We start from the raw sequence: 20,605 nt of genomic DNA, 5'->3' as shown, positions 1-20,605 counted from the left end.
GGATCAGTGGGAAGAGCCCCAGGCTTGAAGGGAAGAGCCCCTGGCCCGGGGGCCCTTCATGGTGTCTGGCACCGGGGCCCTAAAGGTTCTAGTTACGCCTCTGCATAGGATGGAATAAATATGGGTGCGAGGACCTGGACAACCCTGCCCGAGCACAGGGGAGGTCAAAGAGCCCACACACCATGGATATTACTCTAGAATTCCAAGTTCAGGGGTGTCAATAACAATAAAGAATGTCACATGAGAACTCGCAAACCTAATTCTCCTATATATAGGGGACGGTGCGTCCCGATTGACTTCTCTTGAAAAAAGCTGGTCCTTGGTGTGTTACCCCTCTCTCTTCTTCCGAGTATTAGGCCAGCCAGAAATGCCACCTGCCCCTGACCGGATGGGGGAGGGGGGCTGGGATGTGGGGGCCCTCTTGCTAAAGGGGGCTTTTAGATTCTGATAAGCCCCCTGTCTGCAGACCCCCACAACCAGTGGGCAGGGTTGTTGGGAAGAGGCACTTGTCCCCATCAAGTTGAGGGCATGTGGCCTGGAATGGTTAAGGGGGGGGTGTGTGTGCTCGCTCCCCCCCCCCCCTTTCCTGGACTGGTTCCTGACCGATAGTCTTGTTAACCCGGTGTCAGGTGGAGTCCTGCAGCCAAAATATCGGGACGACAAATGTGAGTGCGGCAAGCAAAACCTCAGAAACAACAAAGGTAAAGGACTCACGGTTAGGAGAGATGGGTCTGAAGCCGAGTTCCAAAGAAGAGAAGTCCAGGAGAGAGGTCAGGGGTGTGCCGAGTCGATAACCGGAGTCCGTATAGTCCAAAGGGATGATCCGAGGAAAGGTCAAGAGCCAGCCGAGTTCGATAACTAGAGTCTGTATAGTCCAAAGGGGTGATCCGAAGAAAGGTCAGGAAAAGCCAAGGTCAGTAAAGGAGCTCAAACAAACAGGAAGCTAAACCTATACTAAGGCACTAGCAGGAAGTGGAAGAGGGTATATATAGGTCAGGGGACTACAGTGGCTCAGTCAGTAGGGGAACGATCCAGTACACACCAGACCACAAGATCAATTCCCAGCCAAGGTGTGACACCGAGATCTCTCTTGGCATCCCCTATGTATAGGAGAATAAGGTTTGCGAGTTCTCATGGAACATTCTTTATTCACAAGTGTTATTGGCTCCCAACTGACACCCCTGAACTTGGAATTCCAGAGTGAGATCCCTGGTGTGTGGGCTCTTGGACCTCCCCTGTGCTGGGTCAGGGTTGTCCAGGTCCCCCCACCCATATTTATTCCATCCTATGGCTCCAGATGCTCCATTTCTACTCCCTTCCTTGTGGAAGCTGGGCAGTATCGACCAGGATGCCCTGAAGAAGCTACAAGCGAAACGCGTAGCTATCATGCAATTTTTGGAGATGCCCATGGAACCTAGAGAACCTAACTTCGTATCGCATGATATTTATATATACTACAGTATTCTCATAGGCCTCTCCCTTGTGTTGTAGGAGACAGCCCGCTGTATGTTATATTATGAGGAGATATTACGTCTGTTTTTTTGTATTGATTTTATATAATCTTTTAATGATGTTTAAATAAATGTATAATTTTTTTATATAAACACTTGAGTCTATTTCTCCCGGGGGGGGGTTATGAGTGGCTTCCTTTTAAAGTCCCAATTTCTTCTCCTATTCTTCATTCTACTTAAATATTGTTTTTTAAAGAGGAGGATGAGGAGTATGGTGTGATGAGATCCACCTAATAACTGAAACCCACCCGAGAGATGTCCCCGTCCTCTGTATTCCCGAGATTCCACACAGGAAGGTCACACCATCCCTCACCATCATCAGGTAGAGGAACAATCACTGGTAATTATGATTTATAAAAAGCGTGTTTATTACACTAAATGTTTTATTATTTATCCAGAAAGAAAACCTTGGGGATTATAATATTGTTCCTAAAGAAGAAGATAAAGCGGAGGATGAGGAGTATGGAGTGATGAAGGAGCCCTCTGAAGAACCCAGGGATATTATGGAGCCACCTAATACCAGGAACACACCAGAGAGATGTCCACGTCCTCTGTATTCCCGGGATTCCACACAGGAAGGTCACACCATCCCTCACCATCATCAGGTAGATGAGGAACAATCACTGATAGTATCATTAGGATCTGTACATTATCTGCATTGTTACCATTGATGTCATTTTTATTATATATTCAGAGTGGAAACCTCCATGAGTCTAACATTGATACTGAAGTAGAGATAAAAAAGGAGGATGAGGAGTATGGTGTGATGGAGGAGTTTTTTGAAGGACCCAAGACTCTCTACATGGACATCATGATGAAGCCACCTAATACCAGGGACTCACCAGAGAGATGTCCCTGTCCTCTGTATTCCCGGGATTCCACACAGGAAGGTCGCACCATCCTTCACCATCATCAGGTAGGAGAAGAACAATCACTGATAGTTCTGATTTATACACAATCATTTTTGTTACAATATATGTTTTATTATATGTCCAGAATGGAAACCTCTGGGATTATAATTTTGTTGTCAAAGAAGAGTATGAAGAGGAGAATGAGGAGTATGGTGTGATGGAAGAGCTTTCAGAAGGACACAAGGATGTGATGGAGCCACCTAGTAACAGAAACCCACCAGAGAGATGTCCCCGTCCTCTGTATTCCCGGGATTCCACACAGGAAGATCACACCATCCCTCACCATCATCAGGTAGATGGAGTTGAGGGTCGGGAACATAAAGTGATTGAACACTCTGACATGTGGAGACGATGTGTGGACTCTACAAGATGATATTTTCTATGTGATCTCACATCATAAATACTTCTATGTTACAGATGTTATTTTCTGCTATTCTGTTGGTTTAGGGTGAAGATCTGATGAAGATGAAAGTTGAGGGTGAAGTAGAAGAGACGTATGTGAGGGATGATCAGCAATATACGGAGGAGGCTGGAATGATGAGGACATTCATAGAGGAGGACACTCCTACAGAGATCAGCACAGGTGAGCCGTAATATATTCTTCTCTTATCTCTGCTCTGTTACTGCACATTGATTGGTCCAGAATAGGGCGGGAGCTGAGTGATATCAGCCAATAATAGGTTTATAATGGTCACCTCCCTGTACTGATACCCATCCTGGGGTTCAGCTGGCAGTATTAGGTTGTGTGTCACTCCTAGTTACAGTAGCACAGATATGAGAACACAGATTGAGCCTTTCTTAGATTGGTCCCTCTTCTTCCAGCAGACTTATAGCTAAATGTTACCATAAAACTCTATTACCAGTCTTGTTGGGATAAAAAGTAAGGAGTAACATAAAGACTGAAACACTTATCTCTCCAAGAGAAAGCTCCCTCCAGTGCTGCATATCACCAGAAGCCTAGGCCTTTGGTCACTTGTTCGATGGTAAAGGGTCTACAAGTCTGAACATTGACCCTCTTGTCTATCAGAGATCACATGACCCAGTACCTAGGCTTGTGGTTGTGTAAAGAGCATGGACCTCCCAGTCCCCATTGGTTCCTCCTCTTCTGACCAGGCTGTGTAAATGTAGAAGTGATCTGGGAGGAGGACCAAAGGCCCTTTGACTGAAGAGGGGGGAGAGTCCCAGCTGGTTGGGACATCCACAGAGAACATCTGCTCACTCATATCTACCTGATCCAGATGGAATCTTGATGTAAGTGAACTAACCCTCTCAGATCTATTGACGATGTTTTTTATATTTTTCCAGGACACGCCATGGAAAAATCCTCAAAGGATCGTCTCACTTTATCTCCGGGTTGTAGAATTGAAGATGAGGACATCACAGGAGATTGTGGAGGAGAAAAGACAATGAGCTCAACTATGGATGGTGGACTTCACAGTGTGGATAGACCATGGAATCTCTCCGACTCCGAGCAACCTCGTACTGTGGGGGATGGTGGACTTCACAGTGTGGAGAGACCATGGAATCCCTCCGACTCTGAGCAACCTCGTACTGTGGGGGATGGTGGACTTCACAGTGTGGATCGACCATGGAATCCCTCCGACTCTGAGCAACCTCATACTGTGAGGGATGGTGCCGGAATTCAGGGGGAGAAGAAACTTTCCTGTCCTGAGTGCGGGATATGTTTTAGCTCTGAATTAGATCTTTCTATACATCAGAGGTCCCACACGGGTGAGAAAATCTATTGCTGTTCCGAGTGCGGGCAAAGTTTTACTTGCATAAAAGAATTCCTCAAACATCACAAATCTCACAAATCGAAGAAGCAGTATGCCTGTTCGGAGTGCGGGAAAAGTTTTGCAGTTAAGAGCAGTCTTACCAGACATCAGAAAAAACACACGGGTGAGAACCTGTATTTCTACTCCGAGTGTGGAAAATTCTTTTCGAAGAAATGCCACCTGGTTGATCATCAAAGAACTCACTTAATGGAGAAGCCGTATTCCTGCTCTGAGTGCGGGAAATGTTTTTCACAACATTCCAGTCTTAGTGAACATCAGATATGCCACAAAGGGACAAAGTTGTTTTCCGGTGCTGAGAAATGTTATGTACAGAAAGATAAACTCGTCAGACATCAAAGATCTGACATGAGGAAGATATATCCCTGCCCTGAGTGTGAGAAATTCTTCATTCAGGAGTCTGATCTCAGGAGACATCAGGGAACCCACACAACCGTTACCATTCATTAGTATAGAAATGTCTTCTATGTGAATTATATTTTGTTGTACATCAGAGAACTCACCTTGGTAATCATCCTCGAAAACACATGGCCGAAGAGTGGATGCCATGGGAGCTTCATAATACCTAGACATGATCCTTTCCTTGGTTTGAAGGCCACTTTCGAAGGGACTTTCTTCTCTTTCATCTCTACTGCTGATTTCCTATTCAATAGGCACGACAATGCCTGGCCTCATGTGTCAAGGGTATATAGCCAGTTCCTGGAGGATGGAGGAATTGATACAATTGAATGGCCCCCATGCTCGCCTGACCTGAATCCAATAGAACACCTCTGGGACATTCTGATTCGGTCCATCCGATTCCGCCAGGTTGCACCGCAATCTGTTCAGGAGCTCAGCGATGCCCTGGTCCAGATCTGGGAGGAAATACCCCAGGGCACCATCCATCGTCTCATTAGGAGCATTCCCCGACATTGTCAGACAGGCAAACAAGCACCTGGGGGCCACACACACTACTGAGGACCATTCTGAGTTGCTGCAATAAAATTTAAGTAAAATGGACTCGCCTTGCGGCATCATTTTTTCACTTTGATTTTTGGGGTGTCTTTGAGTTCAGCCCTCTGTAGGGTGATCATTTTCATTTCCATCAAACTATGTGGCTTCCTTCCTAACACATGACCCAGTCCATACCGGTATAGATTCTAACCCATTACTCAGTCCATACCAGTATAGATCCTAACACATTACCCAGTCCATACCAGTATAGATCCTAACACATTACCCAGTCCATACCAGTATAGATATCCAGCATTAGATTTTTCCCCATTGAGACCTGATGTGTTTTCAAAGTGTTCATTTCATTTCTTTGATCAGTATATATATATATACAGTCTCTGTTTTTGGTATTTTGATATCCATGTATATTTGTATCTCTGATTTTGTATTGTTTTATTTTAGATACACTGCTTGCCCCTTTTGTGTGTGTGTGGAGGGGGAGGGGGGAGGCAGAGCTGTTGCTTGGGGGTTGTGGTACCAGGGAATGGTAAATAGAGATGTATACAGGACACACGGGCAATAGGGAGATCCCATGTTACTGATTACCTGATGATCCCCACGGCACGACGTGACGAGGATCACCGGACCACTGGGGGGGGGGGGGGCATGCCATGTCTTTACTGCTCCTCCTGGAGGACAACACACAAGGAAGGGTCACTTACAGCTCCAAGGTACCCAGCTATGGCTATCTACTCACTGCTTCTTGCACCCAGTTAGGTACTAAGTGCTACGGAGGTTGGACAAAACAATGGAAACACCAGGTAAAAGAACCTAATATGGTGTTGGACCGCCTTTGGCATTCAAGACGGCCTGAATTCTCCTGACAATTGACAAATATGTTTTCTTGGATGGTGGATGATGGAATCTCTTAGCACTCTTTATGCAAAAATCATTCCATTTCTCTTTAGAGATGCCAGAGGCTGAAGACGAGTCCAAACCTCGTTCTCCAAAATGGACCGTAGTGGCTCTATGATATTGAAGTCCGGTGACCGCAGCACCCAGGGAAGGTTTGAGTCTTCATTTGCAGGCTCATCAAACCAGGATCTGACAACACCAGCAGTGTGAATCAGAGCATTATCGTCTTGGTAAAATGGTGCTGTCTTCGGGAAACAATGTCTGCACCATGGGAAGCACATAGTCATCTACAATTTGTACATAGGTGCTGGCAGTGACTCTACATTTCAAGCTGATGATGGGGCCTGCAGAATATCAAGATGTGGTTGCCCAAACCATAACTGCATGGCCGCCATGCTTTACAGTTGGCACAAGACAGTCCTGGTCATAAGCTTGGGGCAGTTTTTGCCACATGTAAACCCATCCGGTGGTTGGGAACAGTGTGAAGCTCGATTCCTCAGACCCTATTATAGTCTTTTATTGATTGATAGTCCATGATTTATGGGCGTTGCACCACTCTGCTCCGGCCCATTTCCATTCCCATGTGAATACATCCGGTGGTTGGGAACAGTTTGAAGCTCGATTCCTCAGACCGTATTACAGTCTTCTATTGATCGATAGACCATGATTTATGGGTGTTGCACCACTCTTCTCTGGCCCATTTCCATTTCCATGTTGAATACATCCGGTGGTTGGGAACAGTTTGAAGCTCGATTACTTAGACCATATTACAGTCTTATACTGATTGATAGTCCATGATTTATGGGTGTTGCACTACTCTGCTCCGGCCCATTTCCATGTTGAATACACTCGGTGGTTGGGATCAGTTTGAAGCTCGATTCCTCAGACCATGTTATAGTCTTTTATTGATCGATAGACCATGATTTATGGGTGTTGCACCACTCTGCTCCGGCCCATTTCCATGTTGAATACACTCGGTGGTTGGGATCAGTTTGAAGCTCGATTCCTCAGACCATATTATAGTCTTTTATTAATTGATAGTCCATAAGTTATGGGTGTTGCACCACTCTGCTCCGGCCCATTTCCATGTGAATACATCCGGTGGTTGGGAACAGTTTGACACTCGATTCCTCAGACCGTATTACAGTCTTCTATTGATCGATAGTCCATGATTTATGGGTGTTGCACCACTCTGCTCTGACCCCTTTCCATTCCCATGTAAACACCGATCAAGTCCCCTGCTGTGTGACCCAGGGTTTGGAACTTCTCAGCCTAGGCTATCCAGCCATCCAACTGTGGGCATCTGTCCTTCTTTCGACCCACCATCTATGTGCAGCGACTCCAAGGAAAGGTCAATGATAGAGCCACTGCACAGGCACTTCTAAGGCCGCTCTCTTAACCTCGGTGGGAGAGCAGTATAGAGGCAGACACATACACATAGGGGCACCTTAAGAAGTCTTCGAATTGTCTATTGTCTTGGTGGTCTGAGTTTGACAGCTGGGTGGTGTAGGTGGATCTGGACTAGACAGCTGAGTGTGATAGCTTGGACCTGATCATGACAGCTAATAGGGTAACTGAGCCAGTTGAAGCTTCCCAGCCTAGGCTATCCATCTATCTAACTGTGGGCCTCTGGCCTTCTTCTGATCCACCAACAATGTGCAGCAACTCCACGTTAAGGTCCATGATGGAGCCACCGCACCGGCACTCCTAAGGCCACTCTCCTAACCTTGGTGGAGGAACAGTCTAGAGCAGTGATGGCGAAGCTTGGCACCCCAGATGTTTTGGAACTACATTTCCCATGATGCTCCACTACACTAAAGAGTGCGTGAGCATCATGGGAAATGTAGTTCCAAAACATCTGGAGTGCCAAGGTTCGCCATCACTGGTCTAGAGTCTTGTTGGTCTGAGCTGGACAGCTGGGTGGTGGAGGTGGACCTGGACTTGACAGCTGAGTGTGATAAATTGGACCTTATCATGACAGCTGAGTGTGCTAATTCAGCCAGTTGGAACTTCTCAGCCTAGGCTATCCAGCCATCCAACTGTCAGCATCTGTCCTTCTTCTGACCCACCATGAATATGAAGCCACTCCAGGGAAAGGTCCATGATGGAGCCACCGCATAGGCACTCCTAAGGCTGCTCTCTTAACCTTGGTGGAGGAGCAAGCTAGAGGCAGACGCATACACATAGGGGCAAATTAAGGAGTCTTCACTGGGAGTAAATAGTCATGTAATTGTCTATTTGGGGAAGCTGCAATTGGACATCAGCTTGAAAGTAACAATCTGCCCAGCAAAATATTAGCCCATAATAGGTCAGTAAATTTTCATGTAGTTGGAAGAAGCTTTACTGACCAGGTGTTGATCTTACGCAACTCACCTACTGGGATTAATCAGATAGCCTCCTTGGGTAAAGGATGTACTTATGATGGATGGCCCCCTGGGCTCACAAAAGATCGTGATGAACTTGTCCACCAACCATATGGTTAAGCCGTTTTCCATAAAAATATGAGAACATATAATTGCGCAATATCGTTTGGTATTTATTTGACATTTAAAAGTGCCAAATCCGGCACACATGAACAGCCAAAGAGAATTTATTTGAACGCCGCTCGATTCCGGCGTGCGTTCCAAGATGCGTTCCAGCAAAGAGCAGATATGACGAACCCGGCAGTAGTAGCCTCTGGACCAACCTCAGTGCGTTTCGTGGTAACGAAATTCAAACACATTCTCTTTTTTCTTAAATGTTTTTTTGGGGCACTCCAAAAAATTGATGGCAACCTATCACGTACCTGATCAGAGGCCAAGGTGCTGAGAGGGCTTCCCTTGTGGCTGAGTGCAGGGCACCCCTGAAGGTGGAAACAGGGAGTGCTGTGCCCAAAGAAACAGGGGTCACCAGCTGCAACAGGCTCAAGTGATGGGGTGACTGCTCTATAGCGAATGGACGAGTAGGCTGCACTGCAAGGCAGGATTCCTTGAAGGTATCCAAAGAGAGGTAGCCGAAGGGAGAGTCAGAAGCAAGGTCAAGGTCAGGTAAAGTAGTCAAACACCGATAATCAGGAAGTAGAGGAATCCGAAGGAGCAAGCCAGGGGTCACACAAGGGAACAGCAGACTGGAGCGGAGTAGGTGAAGCAAGCCTGGGGTCAGAGCCAGGAGTAGAGACAAGATAGGTCAAGGTGAGCCGGGTCGGTAGCAGGTAGTCATAGCAAAGGAACATGAACATGCAGGAAAGCTGAAGATCATCCAGCACCTAATGGCTGGAGCTGGCTGCTTTAAATAGGCCGCTTGGCGCCAACAATCCATTATGCAATGCACGCTCGATGACGCAGGTGCATGTGCACTGGTGCATGAATCTTCGCTGCCGTGAATGCCCGTCTGTGCATGCGCAGTAGCGTTGGTGAATTTCTATGCACCATTACGCTATTCTGCTGGGCGTTGGTAACTGAGCTAGTTCGTCTGTGGACCGTTCTCTGACACAGCCGTATCTATTAAATTCCATCATATGTAATAATTTAACTCTTAGTATCACTCCACTGGGAGGCGCCATTTTTATATTTTCATGTATCAACTACTGGGATACTGGAGAGAAAAAGCTCAAAACTGAGCGTCTGGTGAGTTTCCTGTAGTATGCATCTACAGCGATATTGTTAGGGTGCCAGGAAACCAAACCACACAAAGATGCAAGTAAAATAAAGCAGTTTATTAATGCAACAATTATAAACGTACAGCAAGAGAGAGGATCGAAATCAAGAACAGCCAGGGTCAAGTTCGGAAGCGGGTAGTCATCCAAGCCAAGATCGAGTCCAGGAGCGGGTAGTCATCCAAGCCGGGATCGAGTCCAGGAGCGGGTTGTCATCCAAGCCAGGATCAAGTCCAGGAGCGGGTAGTCATCCAAGCCGGGGTCGAGTCCAGGAGCTGGTAGTCATCCAAGCTGGGGTCGAGTCCAGGAGTGGGTAGTCATCCAAGCTTGGGTCGAGTCCAAGAGCGGGTAGTCATCCAAGCCGGGGTCGAGTCCAGAAACAGGTAGGCATCCAAGCCGGAATCGAGTCCAGGAGCGGGTAGTCATCCAAGCCGGGGTCGAGTCCAGGAACGGGTAGTCATCTAAGCCAGGGTCGAGCCTAGGAGCGGTTAGTCATCCAAGCCGGGAGCGAGTCCAGGAACAGGTAGTTATCCAAGCCGGGAGCGAGTCCAGGAGCGGGTAGTCATCCAAGCCGGGGTCGAGTCCAGAAATGGGTAGGCATCCAAGCCGGGATCGAGTCCAGGAGCGGGTAGTCATCCAAGCCGGGGTCGAGTCCAGGAACTGGTAGTCATCCAAGCCGGGGTCGAGTCCAGGAACAGGTAGACATCCTGGCCAGTGTCGAGTCCAGGAGCGAGTAGTCATCCAAGCCGGGGTCGAGTCCAGGAGCGGGTAGTCATCAAAGCTGGGGTCGAGTCCAGGAGCAGGTAGTCATCCAAGCCGGGGTCAAGTCCAGGAGCGGGTAGTCATCCAAACTGCCGTCGAGTCCAGGAATGGGTACTCATCCAAGCCGGGGTCGAGTCCAGGAACGGCTAGTCATCTAAGCCAGGGTCGAGTCCAGGAGCGGTTAGTCATCCAAGCCGGGAGCGAGTCCAGGAGCAGGTAGATATCCAAGCCGGGAGCGAGTCCAGGAGCGGGTAGTCATCCAAGCCGGGGTCGAGTCCAGAAATAGGTAGTCATCCAAGCCGGGATCGAGTCCAGGAGCGGGCAGTCATCCAAGCCGGGGTCGAGTCCAGGAACTGGTAGTCATCCAAGCCGGGGTCGAGTCCAGGAGCGGGCAGTCATCCAAGCCGGGGTCGAGTCCAGGAGCGAGTAGTCATCCAAGCCGGGGTCGAGTCCAGGAGTGGGTAGTCATCCAAGCCGGGGTCGAGTCCAGGAGCGGGTAGTCATCCAAGCCGGGGTCAAGTCCAAGAGCAGGTAGTCATCCAAACTGCCATCGAGTCCAGGAATGGGTACTCATCCAAGCCGGGGTCGAGCCCAGAAGCGAGTAGTCTGCCGAAGCCGGGTCGTCTGACGATGCGGAATTGAGAGCCAGGAAGGTCGTCAGCCAAGCCAAATTATGCACAGAGAAACCACAGAGAACAGAGGACCGCTAGCAGTGATGCACCTTGGAGCACAAACGCAAGGGCAAGGTCTGAAAGCCATCAGGTGATATATATAGTCAGGTATGTAACCTCATCACTGAGCGACGCTCAGGCAGCAGACAAGTGATGATGCAAACAGAGTTTATAAGAGACAGCAGTCTGCACATGTCCAAGATGGCTGCAAACAGGAAGGCAAGGTAAGACCTTGATAGATATACAGTACATAAACAGCACACGGCTATATACTTTTACTGTCAAAAATGGGATTATCGCTCCCAACAGTCTGGTATAATTGTGGTGCCTGGTGGTGAATCCCAGAGAGTGTTCCAGCCATTGTCACCTCACTGCCACACTATACAGACTCCTGGAACCTGAGGGATGGGTATGTGATGGAACAGTAGATTAAATCCTGGGACCGTCCTGCAGCATTCGGAACTCTTAGCAACGATGACAAGCATGTCTTCACACTACGAGACGCTTCTCGGGGCTGCAGTTTCTCTGAGCTCCACAGGGTGGTGAGTTCACCCAGACAGGAAGTGATGTCACGTGTGTGTATATATAGGAAGGATGTCAGGTACAGACAGGAAGTGATGTCAGGTATAAATAGGAAGTGCCAAGTAAGAGATAATTTAGGAGGAAGTAGAGAGGAGACATCGCTGGGAGTGGCAGCAGAGGAGGTAATAAGATCTTATTTTCTATTTACACCCAGTAACCCCCCCCGTCATGTTCCGTCCTCTTCCTCCATAGTCACTGTGATGTCTTTTATCTCCAGCAGATGATGATACACACATATAGGGTGTGGAAATCTAGATCAACCCCTTCAGGGTCAAAACATTCCCCCCCAATAACGAGGCCGGAACATTTCCTTTATTTTGGAGATGTCACCTTCTCACCTTGGCAGTCTCCTGTAACGAGGGATGAGATTCCAGTTCGGGTTGTAACTGAAGTTTGACCCAAATTTCCGGGATTTGAATTTTGGTAGACTTTGTGGTTGATTAGCATTGGTGCTCACCCGTAATACCTTGTGCAGACTTGGACCCTGATCAGCAGCCTCACAACAGCCAATAATGGAATAGGGTTGTGGATAATTCCACCCCTCACTATAAGAGGGAGTTGGAAACCAGCCAATAATGAAAGGAAGGGGTAGGACAAAATGGCAGGAGGCAAAAACACAACAAACTCAATCTATATTTTACTATTCCCACTGGTGGCGGCCCACCTATTAATTCCCTTATATCCTCATCCCAATATTGTACAACCAATACAATCCAGATAATTTTCCTCTATTTGTCTACAGAGAAACCCGCATAGCTCACATGACCGCATCAATGAGCATGGACAAGGACTGGCGTCACATGGCTGAAAGGATACTAAACCTCACCTTGGAGATCATCTGCCTGCTGACCGGAGAGGTGAGGAGGATTCTGGGAGGTCACATGACATCACTCTTCTCTCTATTAATAAAACACAGACCTGACCAGAGAGGTGAGGAGGATTCTGGGATTCTAACATGATATTCCTATTGGTTCCCCAATACAGAATTTTCCTCTGCTGAAGTCAGGTGACCACATGATCTTCACAGTGCCTCCATGTGACTCCCTAAAACCCGAGAGACACAACATGCAGAAGATTCTAGAAGTCACCAAGAAGATGATGGAGCTGCTGACAGGAGAGGTGAGCGGTGCTGGGAATTCTGGGACATTATCCAGTAACAGACAAGGGATGTGTCTGGATGGTGACTGTATCATTGTGTGTGTCAGGTTCCTATAAGGTGTCAGGATGTCACTGTCTATTTCTCCATGGAGGAGTGGGAGTATTTAGAAGGACACAAGGATCTCTACAAGGACGTCATGATGGAGAATCAGCCGCCCCTCACATCACCGGGTAAGAGGAGACTTTATTGTAAAGGAGAGAGCAGTACGGAGGCTCCACCTAGATCCCCCATCATCTGATAAACACATAGAAACAATGTATTCAGTCAGTGTGTGTGTTTCCTACAGATGGATCCAGTAATGGGAACCCACCAGAGAGATGTCCCCGTCCTCTGTATTCCCGGGATTCCACACAGGAAGGTCGCACCATCCCCCACCATCATCAGGTAGATGGGGAACAATTACATCAGTTATGATTTATACACAAAGATGTTTGTTACAATGAATTTTCTATTATATATTCAGAGTGGAAACCTCTGGGATTATAATATTGATATTAAAGAAGAGTATAAAGAGGAGGATGAGGAGTATGGAGTGATGAAGGAGTTTTCAAGAGGACACAAGGGTGTCACAATGGAGTCACCTAATAGCAGAAGCCCACCAGAGAGATGTCCTCGTCCTCTGTATTCCCGGGATTCCACACAGGAAGATCACACCATCCCCCACCATCATCAGGTAGATGAGGAACAATCACTGATAGTATCATTAGGATCTGTACATTATCTGCATTGTTACCATTTCTTTTATGCCAATTTTTGTTTATATATTTAGAGTGAAAATTTGAGTGTTCCTCCAGTTGAGGTTAAAGAAGAGAAAAAAGAGGAGGATGAGGATGGGGTGATGGAGGAGTCAAAGTTTCCAAAAGGACACGAAGATCTGTACCAGGACACCATGGTGGAATCATCCAGCTACAGAAACCCACCAGAGAGATGTCCCCATCCTCTGTATTCCCGGGATTCCACACTGGAAGATCCCACCATCCCTCACCATCATCAGGTAGATGAGGAACAGTAGCTGATAGTTATGATTTATATACAAGAATGTTTGTTACAATGGATGTTTAATTATTTATCCAGAATGCAAACCTTGGGGATTATAATATTGTTCCTAAAGAAGAGTATAAAGAGGCGGATGAGGAGTATGGAGTGATGAAGGAGCCTTTTGAAGAACCCAAGGATATGATGGAGCAACCAAATAACAGAAACTCACCAGAGAGATGTCCCCGTCCTCTGTATTCCCGGGATTCCACACAGGAAGGTCACACCATCCCCCACCATCATCAGGTAGATGGATCCAGTAATGGGAACCCACCAGAGAGATGTCCCCGTCCTCTGTATTCCCGGGATTCCACACAGGAGGATCACAATTATGCAATACCTGATCAGGTAGACTTTATTTTATTCTGTTCTATTGTTTTTGAAATTTCAAATTTCGGAAGATAGCTATATACTAATACACACAGTCTTTGAAGGAAATCAACAATATGTTTATATTTAGAATTTGTTTTCAAATTGAATTTTGGAAGAAATGTTGTTTCGTTATTTCAATAATGCTTGTACGCGTTGGCGGACCGCACTTGGGCGACACCCACCAGAAGGGTGAGACTACTGGCGTAGCGTCAGGGGTCACCTCTTTTCCAGAGGGCCCAGGTGGCCTCCCTGCTTCTCCAGGCATCATGGTGGGCTGACGTGAAAAAAATTGTATCAGAAATATATATAAAAGTCCACAGATAATAAGTCGTGATAGAAGTGTCCTCCATGCAGAATCCCAAAGAAAACAAGCACTTATCCAACCAATGAGTGCAATGGCCACTCCCCTTAATAAAAGGATAAAATGGGCATTCAAAACAATCCAGTAGTAGGAATTCTTCCATGATAGTATGTGGTCGGCTCATGTGAAACAAACACATCTCCATGGTGTAGTATGTAAAAGCAGGATTTATTAATAAAAAATAGTAACTTACAGGTTAGTACACGATTGCAGGCCAGGAAGTGACGTCACCCGGCTCCTCCCGACGCGTTGCGTCGCAACACACGTGACTTTCTCGAGGGTTTTTCTAATCACTGGTTAGCGCAGTGGTTCACTGCCCTTATCATGGCAGGCTGTGATCCCAGCACTTAGAAACCGCCCCTGATGTCATTCTTTTAGAGCCGCATGCCCAAGGCATGACTGCTATGGATGGAGGGTGGGGGCTAAGAAGCAGGTGATTGGTTGTTAGGATGCAAGGCGGTCCTTGCAACCAATCACCAGCTTGTATCGCCCACCCCTCTGTCCATACCTGCTGAGCCTCCACACTGTGTAAGGTAAGACAGAGCAGAAAGCAATGAGGGGGTGATGTTGGTGGGGGTGCTAAGGACATTAATGGAGGGCGGAGCTGAGGACATTAATGGAGGGCGGAGCTGAGGACATTAATGGAGGGGAAGCTGAGGACAATAATGGAGAGGGGAGCTGAGGACATTAATGGAGAGGGGAGCTGAGGACATTAATGGAGAGGGGAGCTGAGGACATTAATGGAGAGGGGAGCTGAGGACATTAATGTAGAGGGGAGCTGAGGACATTAATGGAGAGGGGAGCTGAGGACATTAATGGAGAGGGGAGCTGAGGACATTAATGTAGAGGGGAGCTGAGGACATTAATGGAGAGGGGAGCTGAGGACATTAATGGAGAGGGGAGCTGAGGACATTAATGGAGAGGGGAGCTGAGGACATTAATGGAGGGCGGAGCTGAGGACATTAATGGAGAGGGGAGCTGAGGACATTAATGGAGAGGGGAGCTGAGGACATTAATGGAGGGGAAGCTGAGGACAATAATGGAGGGGGGGCTGAGGACATTAATGGAGGGGGAGCTGAGGACAATAATGGAGGGGGAGCTGAGGACATTAATGGAGATGGGAACTGAGGACATTAATGGAGGGGGGCTGAGGACATTATTGAGGGGGAGCTGAGGACATTAATGGAGGGGAGCTGAGGACATTAATGGAGGTGGGAGCTGAGGACATTAATGGAGGGGGAGCTGAGGACAATAATGGATAATGGAGGGGGAGCTGAGGACATTAATGGAGATGGGAACTGAGGACATTAATGGAGGGGGAGCTGAGGACATTAATGGAGGGGGAGCTGAGGACATTAATGGAGGGGGAGCTGAGGACATTAATGGAAAGGGGAGCTGAGGACATTAATGGAGGTGGGAGCTGAGGACATTAATGGAGATGGGAACTGAGGACATTAATGGAGGGGAGCTGAGGACATTAATGGAGGGGGAGCTGAGGACATTAATGGAGGTGGGAGCTGAGGACATTAATGGAGGTGGGAGCTGAGGACATTAATGGAGGGGGAGCTGAGGACATTATTGAGGGGGAGCTGAGGACATTAATGGAGGGGGAGCTGAGGACATTAATGGAGTGGGAGCTAAGGACATTAATGGAGGGGGGGCTGAGGACATTAATGGAGGGGGGAGCTAAGGACATTAATGGAGGGGGGGCTGAGGACATTAATGGAGGGGGGGAGCTAAGGACATTAATGGAGGGGGGGGGAGCTGAGGACATTAATGGAGAGGGGAGCTAAGGACATTAATGGAGGGGGGGGGGGCTGAGGACATTAATGGAGAGGGGAGCCAAGGATATTAATGGAGGGGGAGCCGAGGACATTAATGGAGGGGGAGCTGAGGACATTAATGGAGTGGGAGCTGAGGACATTAATGGAGAGGGGAGCTAAGGACATTAATGGAGGGGGGGGGGGGGCTGAGGACATTAATGGAGAGGGGAGCCAAGGATATTAATGGAGGGGGAGCCGAGGACATTAATGGAGGGGGAGCTGAGGACATTAATGGAGGGGGGGGGAAGGGGGAGCTGAGGACATATATGGAGGGGGGGGGGAGGCGGAGGACCTTAGGGCTGAGGACAGTAGTGGGATGACTGAGGACATTAATAGGGGGGGTGGCTGAGGACAGTAATGGGGGGCTAATGACAGTAATAGGGGGTTTTAGGACAGAAATGGGGGGTCCCATGAGATTAGTGAGGGGGGCTGAGGACAGTATTGGGGGGTATAAGACTATAATTTGGTGGGCTGAGGGGTGACACCAGAGAGCCTGATGGGGTGGGAGTGTTGGTGACACCAAAGAGCCCGATAGGGGGTGGGGTGGGGTGGGGGTGACACCATGTTATACCAAACAAGGTAACACCGACCCTAATGATGCCACTGCCTGTACCCACTGAGATGCCTTTCCGCTGCCTCAGGTAGAGGAGTCGTTGATTACACTCAGACAAGCCAAGTTCTTCTCCACTTTTGACCCGGCTAGTGACTACTGGCAAGTCCCTGTTAGGGACCAAGACTGAGAAAAGACTGCCTCTACCACACCCTTTGGACTGTTCAAATTCAATCACATGCCCTTTGGCCTAAGCGATGCCCCCAGCACCTTCCAACGCTTAATGAAAAGATGCCTAGGAGACTTCAACTACGAAACCGTGTTAGTCCACCAGGACGTTATTATTATCTTCTCCAAGACCTTTGAAGATCACATCAAGCATTTGGACCAGGTGTTGATCCACTGATCCTTACCCCCAAAAGGTGGACTACTTGTGCAAGAGTAGTCAATAAAGCCTAGGGATATCTCACTCCAACTCTCCACTGCTATGGCATCCAGGAACTCTTTCCTTCGGTGGCGGATTCTTCTCAACACTTCACCTGCATGCATTTGTGCACATTTATGGACTCTTTTTTTTGGAATGTTGTTTTTCATTTTTAAGAGGTCTTCAGCGCTGCTTTTGTGTGTTAATATTTTGAGGTTCCTTGACCAGGATTATAGTGTCAACAGCTTTTGGCTATATTATTATTTATTTTAGCGCGCGTGATTTCTTGGTTTTTACTACTCTAACAAGCCTGCTGGTGACCAGGAGGCATTTGACTCTGTGGATATTCAATCTATCCAAGAAGCCCCCGCTATATGGTTCCTGCCTCCTCTCTTGCTTGAGCCTCTGGCCTCCACGGAGACAGAGAACTCTGGTGCCGGGGTCTATGGAAGATCTGGCAACTCCTATTAATACAACAGACTATTCTGATGTGTGTGGAGTCACAGCCTTGGGCCCAGGTAAAGGGGGGGTATGGATAATGCAGACGGCTCCTTACCACCTGCAGCCCCAGAGTCACAACCTGAAGATGAACCCTTGCTACATGACTCTGCTGATGGCCATGAAAATCGTTGCCCTTTGGGGTCCAACGGCACATGCAGCCTGGCAGGCCAGTAAAGATGGGGGGGAACACCCCCCCCCCTTTACCATACCAGACCACATGCCCTCAACATGGGAGTGGGTACAACAAAGGAGGCAGGAGGGACGCCCCCCAATGCTCCTTGTCCCCATGTTGATGGGGATAAGAGCCTCTTCCCAACAACCCTGGCCCGGGGGATGTGGGGGTCTGGGGGTAGGGGGCTTATCGGAATCTGGAAGCCTGAAGATGAACCCTTGCTACATGACACTGCCGATGGCCATGAAAATCATTGCCCTTTGCGATCCAACCACGCATGCAGCCTGGCAGGCCAGGAAAAGGGGGGTGGGAGCGAGCACACCCCCCCTTAACCATACCAGACCACATACCCTCAACATGGGAGTGGGTGCAACAAAGGGGGCAGGAGGGACCCCCCCCCCCAAAGCACCGTGTCCCCATGTTGATGGGGACAAGAGCCTCTTCCCAACAACCCTGGCCCGGTGGTTGCGGAGGTCTGGGGGTAGGGGGCTTATCGTAATCTGAAAGCCTCAAGATGAACCCTTGCTACATGACTCTACGGATGGCCATCTAAATCGTTGCCCTTTGTGGTCCAACCACGCATGCAGCCTGGCAGGCCAGGAAAGGGGGGGGGGGGGCGAGCACACCCCCCCTTAAACATACCAGACCACATGCCCTCAACATGTAAGTGGGTGCAACAAAGGAGGCAGGAGGGACGCCCCCCCAAAGCTCCTTGTCCCCATGTTGATGGGGACAAGAGCCTCTTCCCCACAACCCTGGCCCGGTGGTTGTGGGGGTCTGGGGGTAGGGGGCTTATCGTAATCTGGAAGCCTCAAGATGAACCCTTGCTACATGACTCTGCTGATGGCCATGAAAATCGTTGCCCTTTGCAGTCCAACCACGCATGCAGACTGGCAGGCCAGGAAAGGGGTGGTTGTGGGAGTCTGGGGGTAGGGGGCTTATCGGAATCTGAAAGCCTGGAGATGAACCCTTGATACATGCCGGGAAAAATGGGAGTGGGTGCAACAAAGGGGGCAGGAGGGACTCCCCCCAAAGCACCTTTTCCTGATGTTGATGGGGACAAGAGCCTCTTCCCAACAACCCTGGTCCGGTGGTTGTGGGGGTAGGGGGCTTATCGTAATCTGGAAGCCTGAAGATATACCCTTGCTACATGACTCTGCTGATGGCCATGAAAATCGTTGCCCTTTGCCAGGAAAGAGGGGGGGAGCGAGCACACCCCCCCCCCTTAACCATACCAGACCACATACCCTTAACATGGGAGTGGGTGCAACAAAGGGGGCAGGAGGGACTCCCCCCCCCCAAAGCACCTTGTCCCCATGTTGATGGGGAAAGGAGCCTCTTCCCAACAACCCTGGCCCGGTGGTTGTGGGGATTTGGGGGCAGGGGGCTTATTGGAATCTGCAAATCCCCTTTAGCAAGAGGGCCCCCACATCCCTGGTCCCCCCTATGTGAATGAGTAGGGGTACTCGTTCACCGAAAAGTGCTCAAAGAGGTAATAAAAACACAACAGATTTGTTGTCGGTGACCGACTTCCTGGTCCGCTCCTTAACAACCAGCTGTTCTTCACAGAATTCGGATCAGTTGATCATTTTTAGATCAATTCAAATTGTTCTGAAAATTAAAAATTGGTTAGAAAACGAATAAAACAAAATGAAACCAAATAAATTTCAGTGAGATTCGTTACTATTGTCATTCAGAAACTTGGAATCTCCAAATACCCAAAACCCGAATCTGAATAATTAAAAATGTGTCAAAATTTAGATTCGGACCAAAATGAATTGCACATGTCTACCAACGACCGCATCTGTCAAAGAGGGGGGAGAGTGTAGGCAGGTGGAGTTTATTTCCTCCACTATAGGTGGCACTCGACCAGAGTGCAGCCTGGAGACGAAGTCAGGAGATATCTGGTTTCTCTATGGTTTCCTTGACCCCAGAGCCAGCGTTCCGGTTTGCTACGCTACATTCAGATGACCCTAGCAGCCATCTTGGGTCAGCAGAGCCTTTTTAAATGCCTGCCCTTCGGCTTAGGTGTGCATTTTTGCATGTGGATAGTGTAGGGGGAGACTACCGATCTGTCATAGAAAGTGATTAGCAACAGGAAAAGGTCCTTGATGAGTAGGGACACGCTATCCTACTCTAAAATCCTCCCCATTGGGCTTGGACTGGCCAGGCCACATTCCGCCCTCAGAGACAGACCTTGTCGATGCATCAGAACCTGCTTGCACAGAACTGTGAGGTTTTTACCCAGCGTAGCACCCTCCCACTGGGTTGTTTATTTTATACTTGGGGCCGTTCCTGTAATACGAGTCTTGTTATTTGCACTCGGACTTAGTGTGTTTAATGCCGCCGCACCACGCTGTACCTACCCACATATATTTAGAGTGGAAACCTCAGGGATAATAATATTATTTTGAAAGACGAGTATCAAGAGGAAGATGAGGAGTATAGTGTGATCAAGAAGTTTTCAAATGGACACAAGGATCAGATGTTCCTAAA

The 20,605-nt window shown here is 48.4% G+C and overlaps 2 protein-coding genes across 2 annotated transcripts in view; both read left to right on the top strand.

Moving 5' to 3' along the window:
* Positions 1 to 20,605, top strand: part of LOC309562622 (uncharacterized protein) — a gene marked incomplete at its 3' end in the record, with an annotated part of 500,517 nt that overhangs the window by 388,674 nt on the left and 91,238 nt on the right. The window contains exon 11 of the mRNA XM_082266875.1: positions 14,157 to 14,254. Coding sequence (XP_082123001.1) covers positions 14,157 to 14,254 — 98 coding nt within the window. The remainder of the gene's footprint in view (positions 1 to 14,156; positions 14,255 to 20,605) is intronic.
* LOC309562780 (uncharacterized protein) overlaps positions 1 to 20,605 on the top strand; it is a 215,418-nt gene that overhangs the window by 147,634 nt on the left and 47,179 nt on the right. The gene's annotated exons all lie outside the window — the stretch shown is intronic.

Source organism: Pelophylax lessonae (genome assembly GCF_965119305.1).
Source record: "Pelophylax lessonae genome assembly, chromosome: 9".
Taxonomy (NCBI): Eukaryota; Metazoa; Chordata; class Amphibia; order Anura; family Ranidae; genus Pelophylax; species Pelophylax lessonae.
Note: the sequence above shows the minus strand (reverse complement) of the source record. Positions and strands in the feature narration are given on the sequence as shown.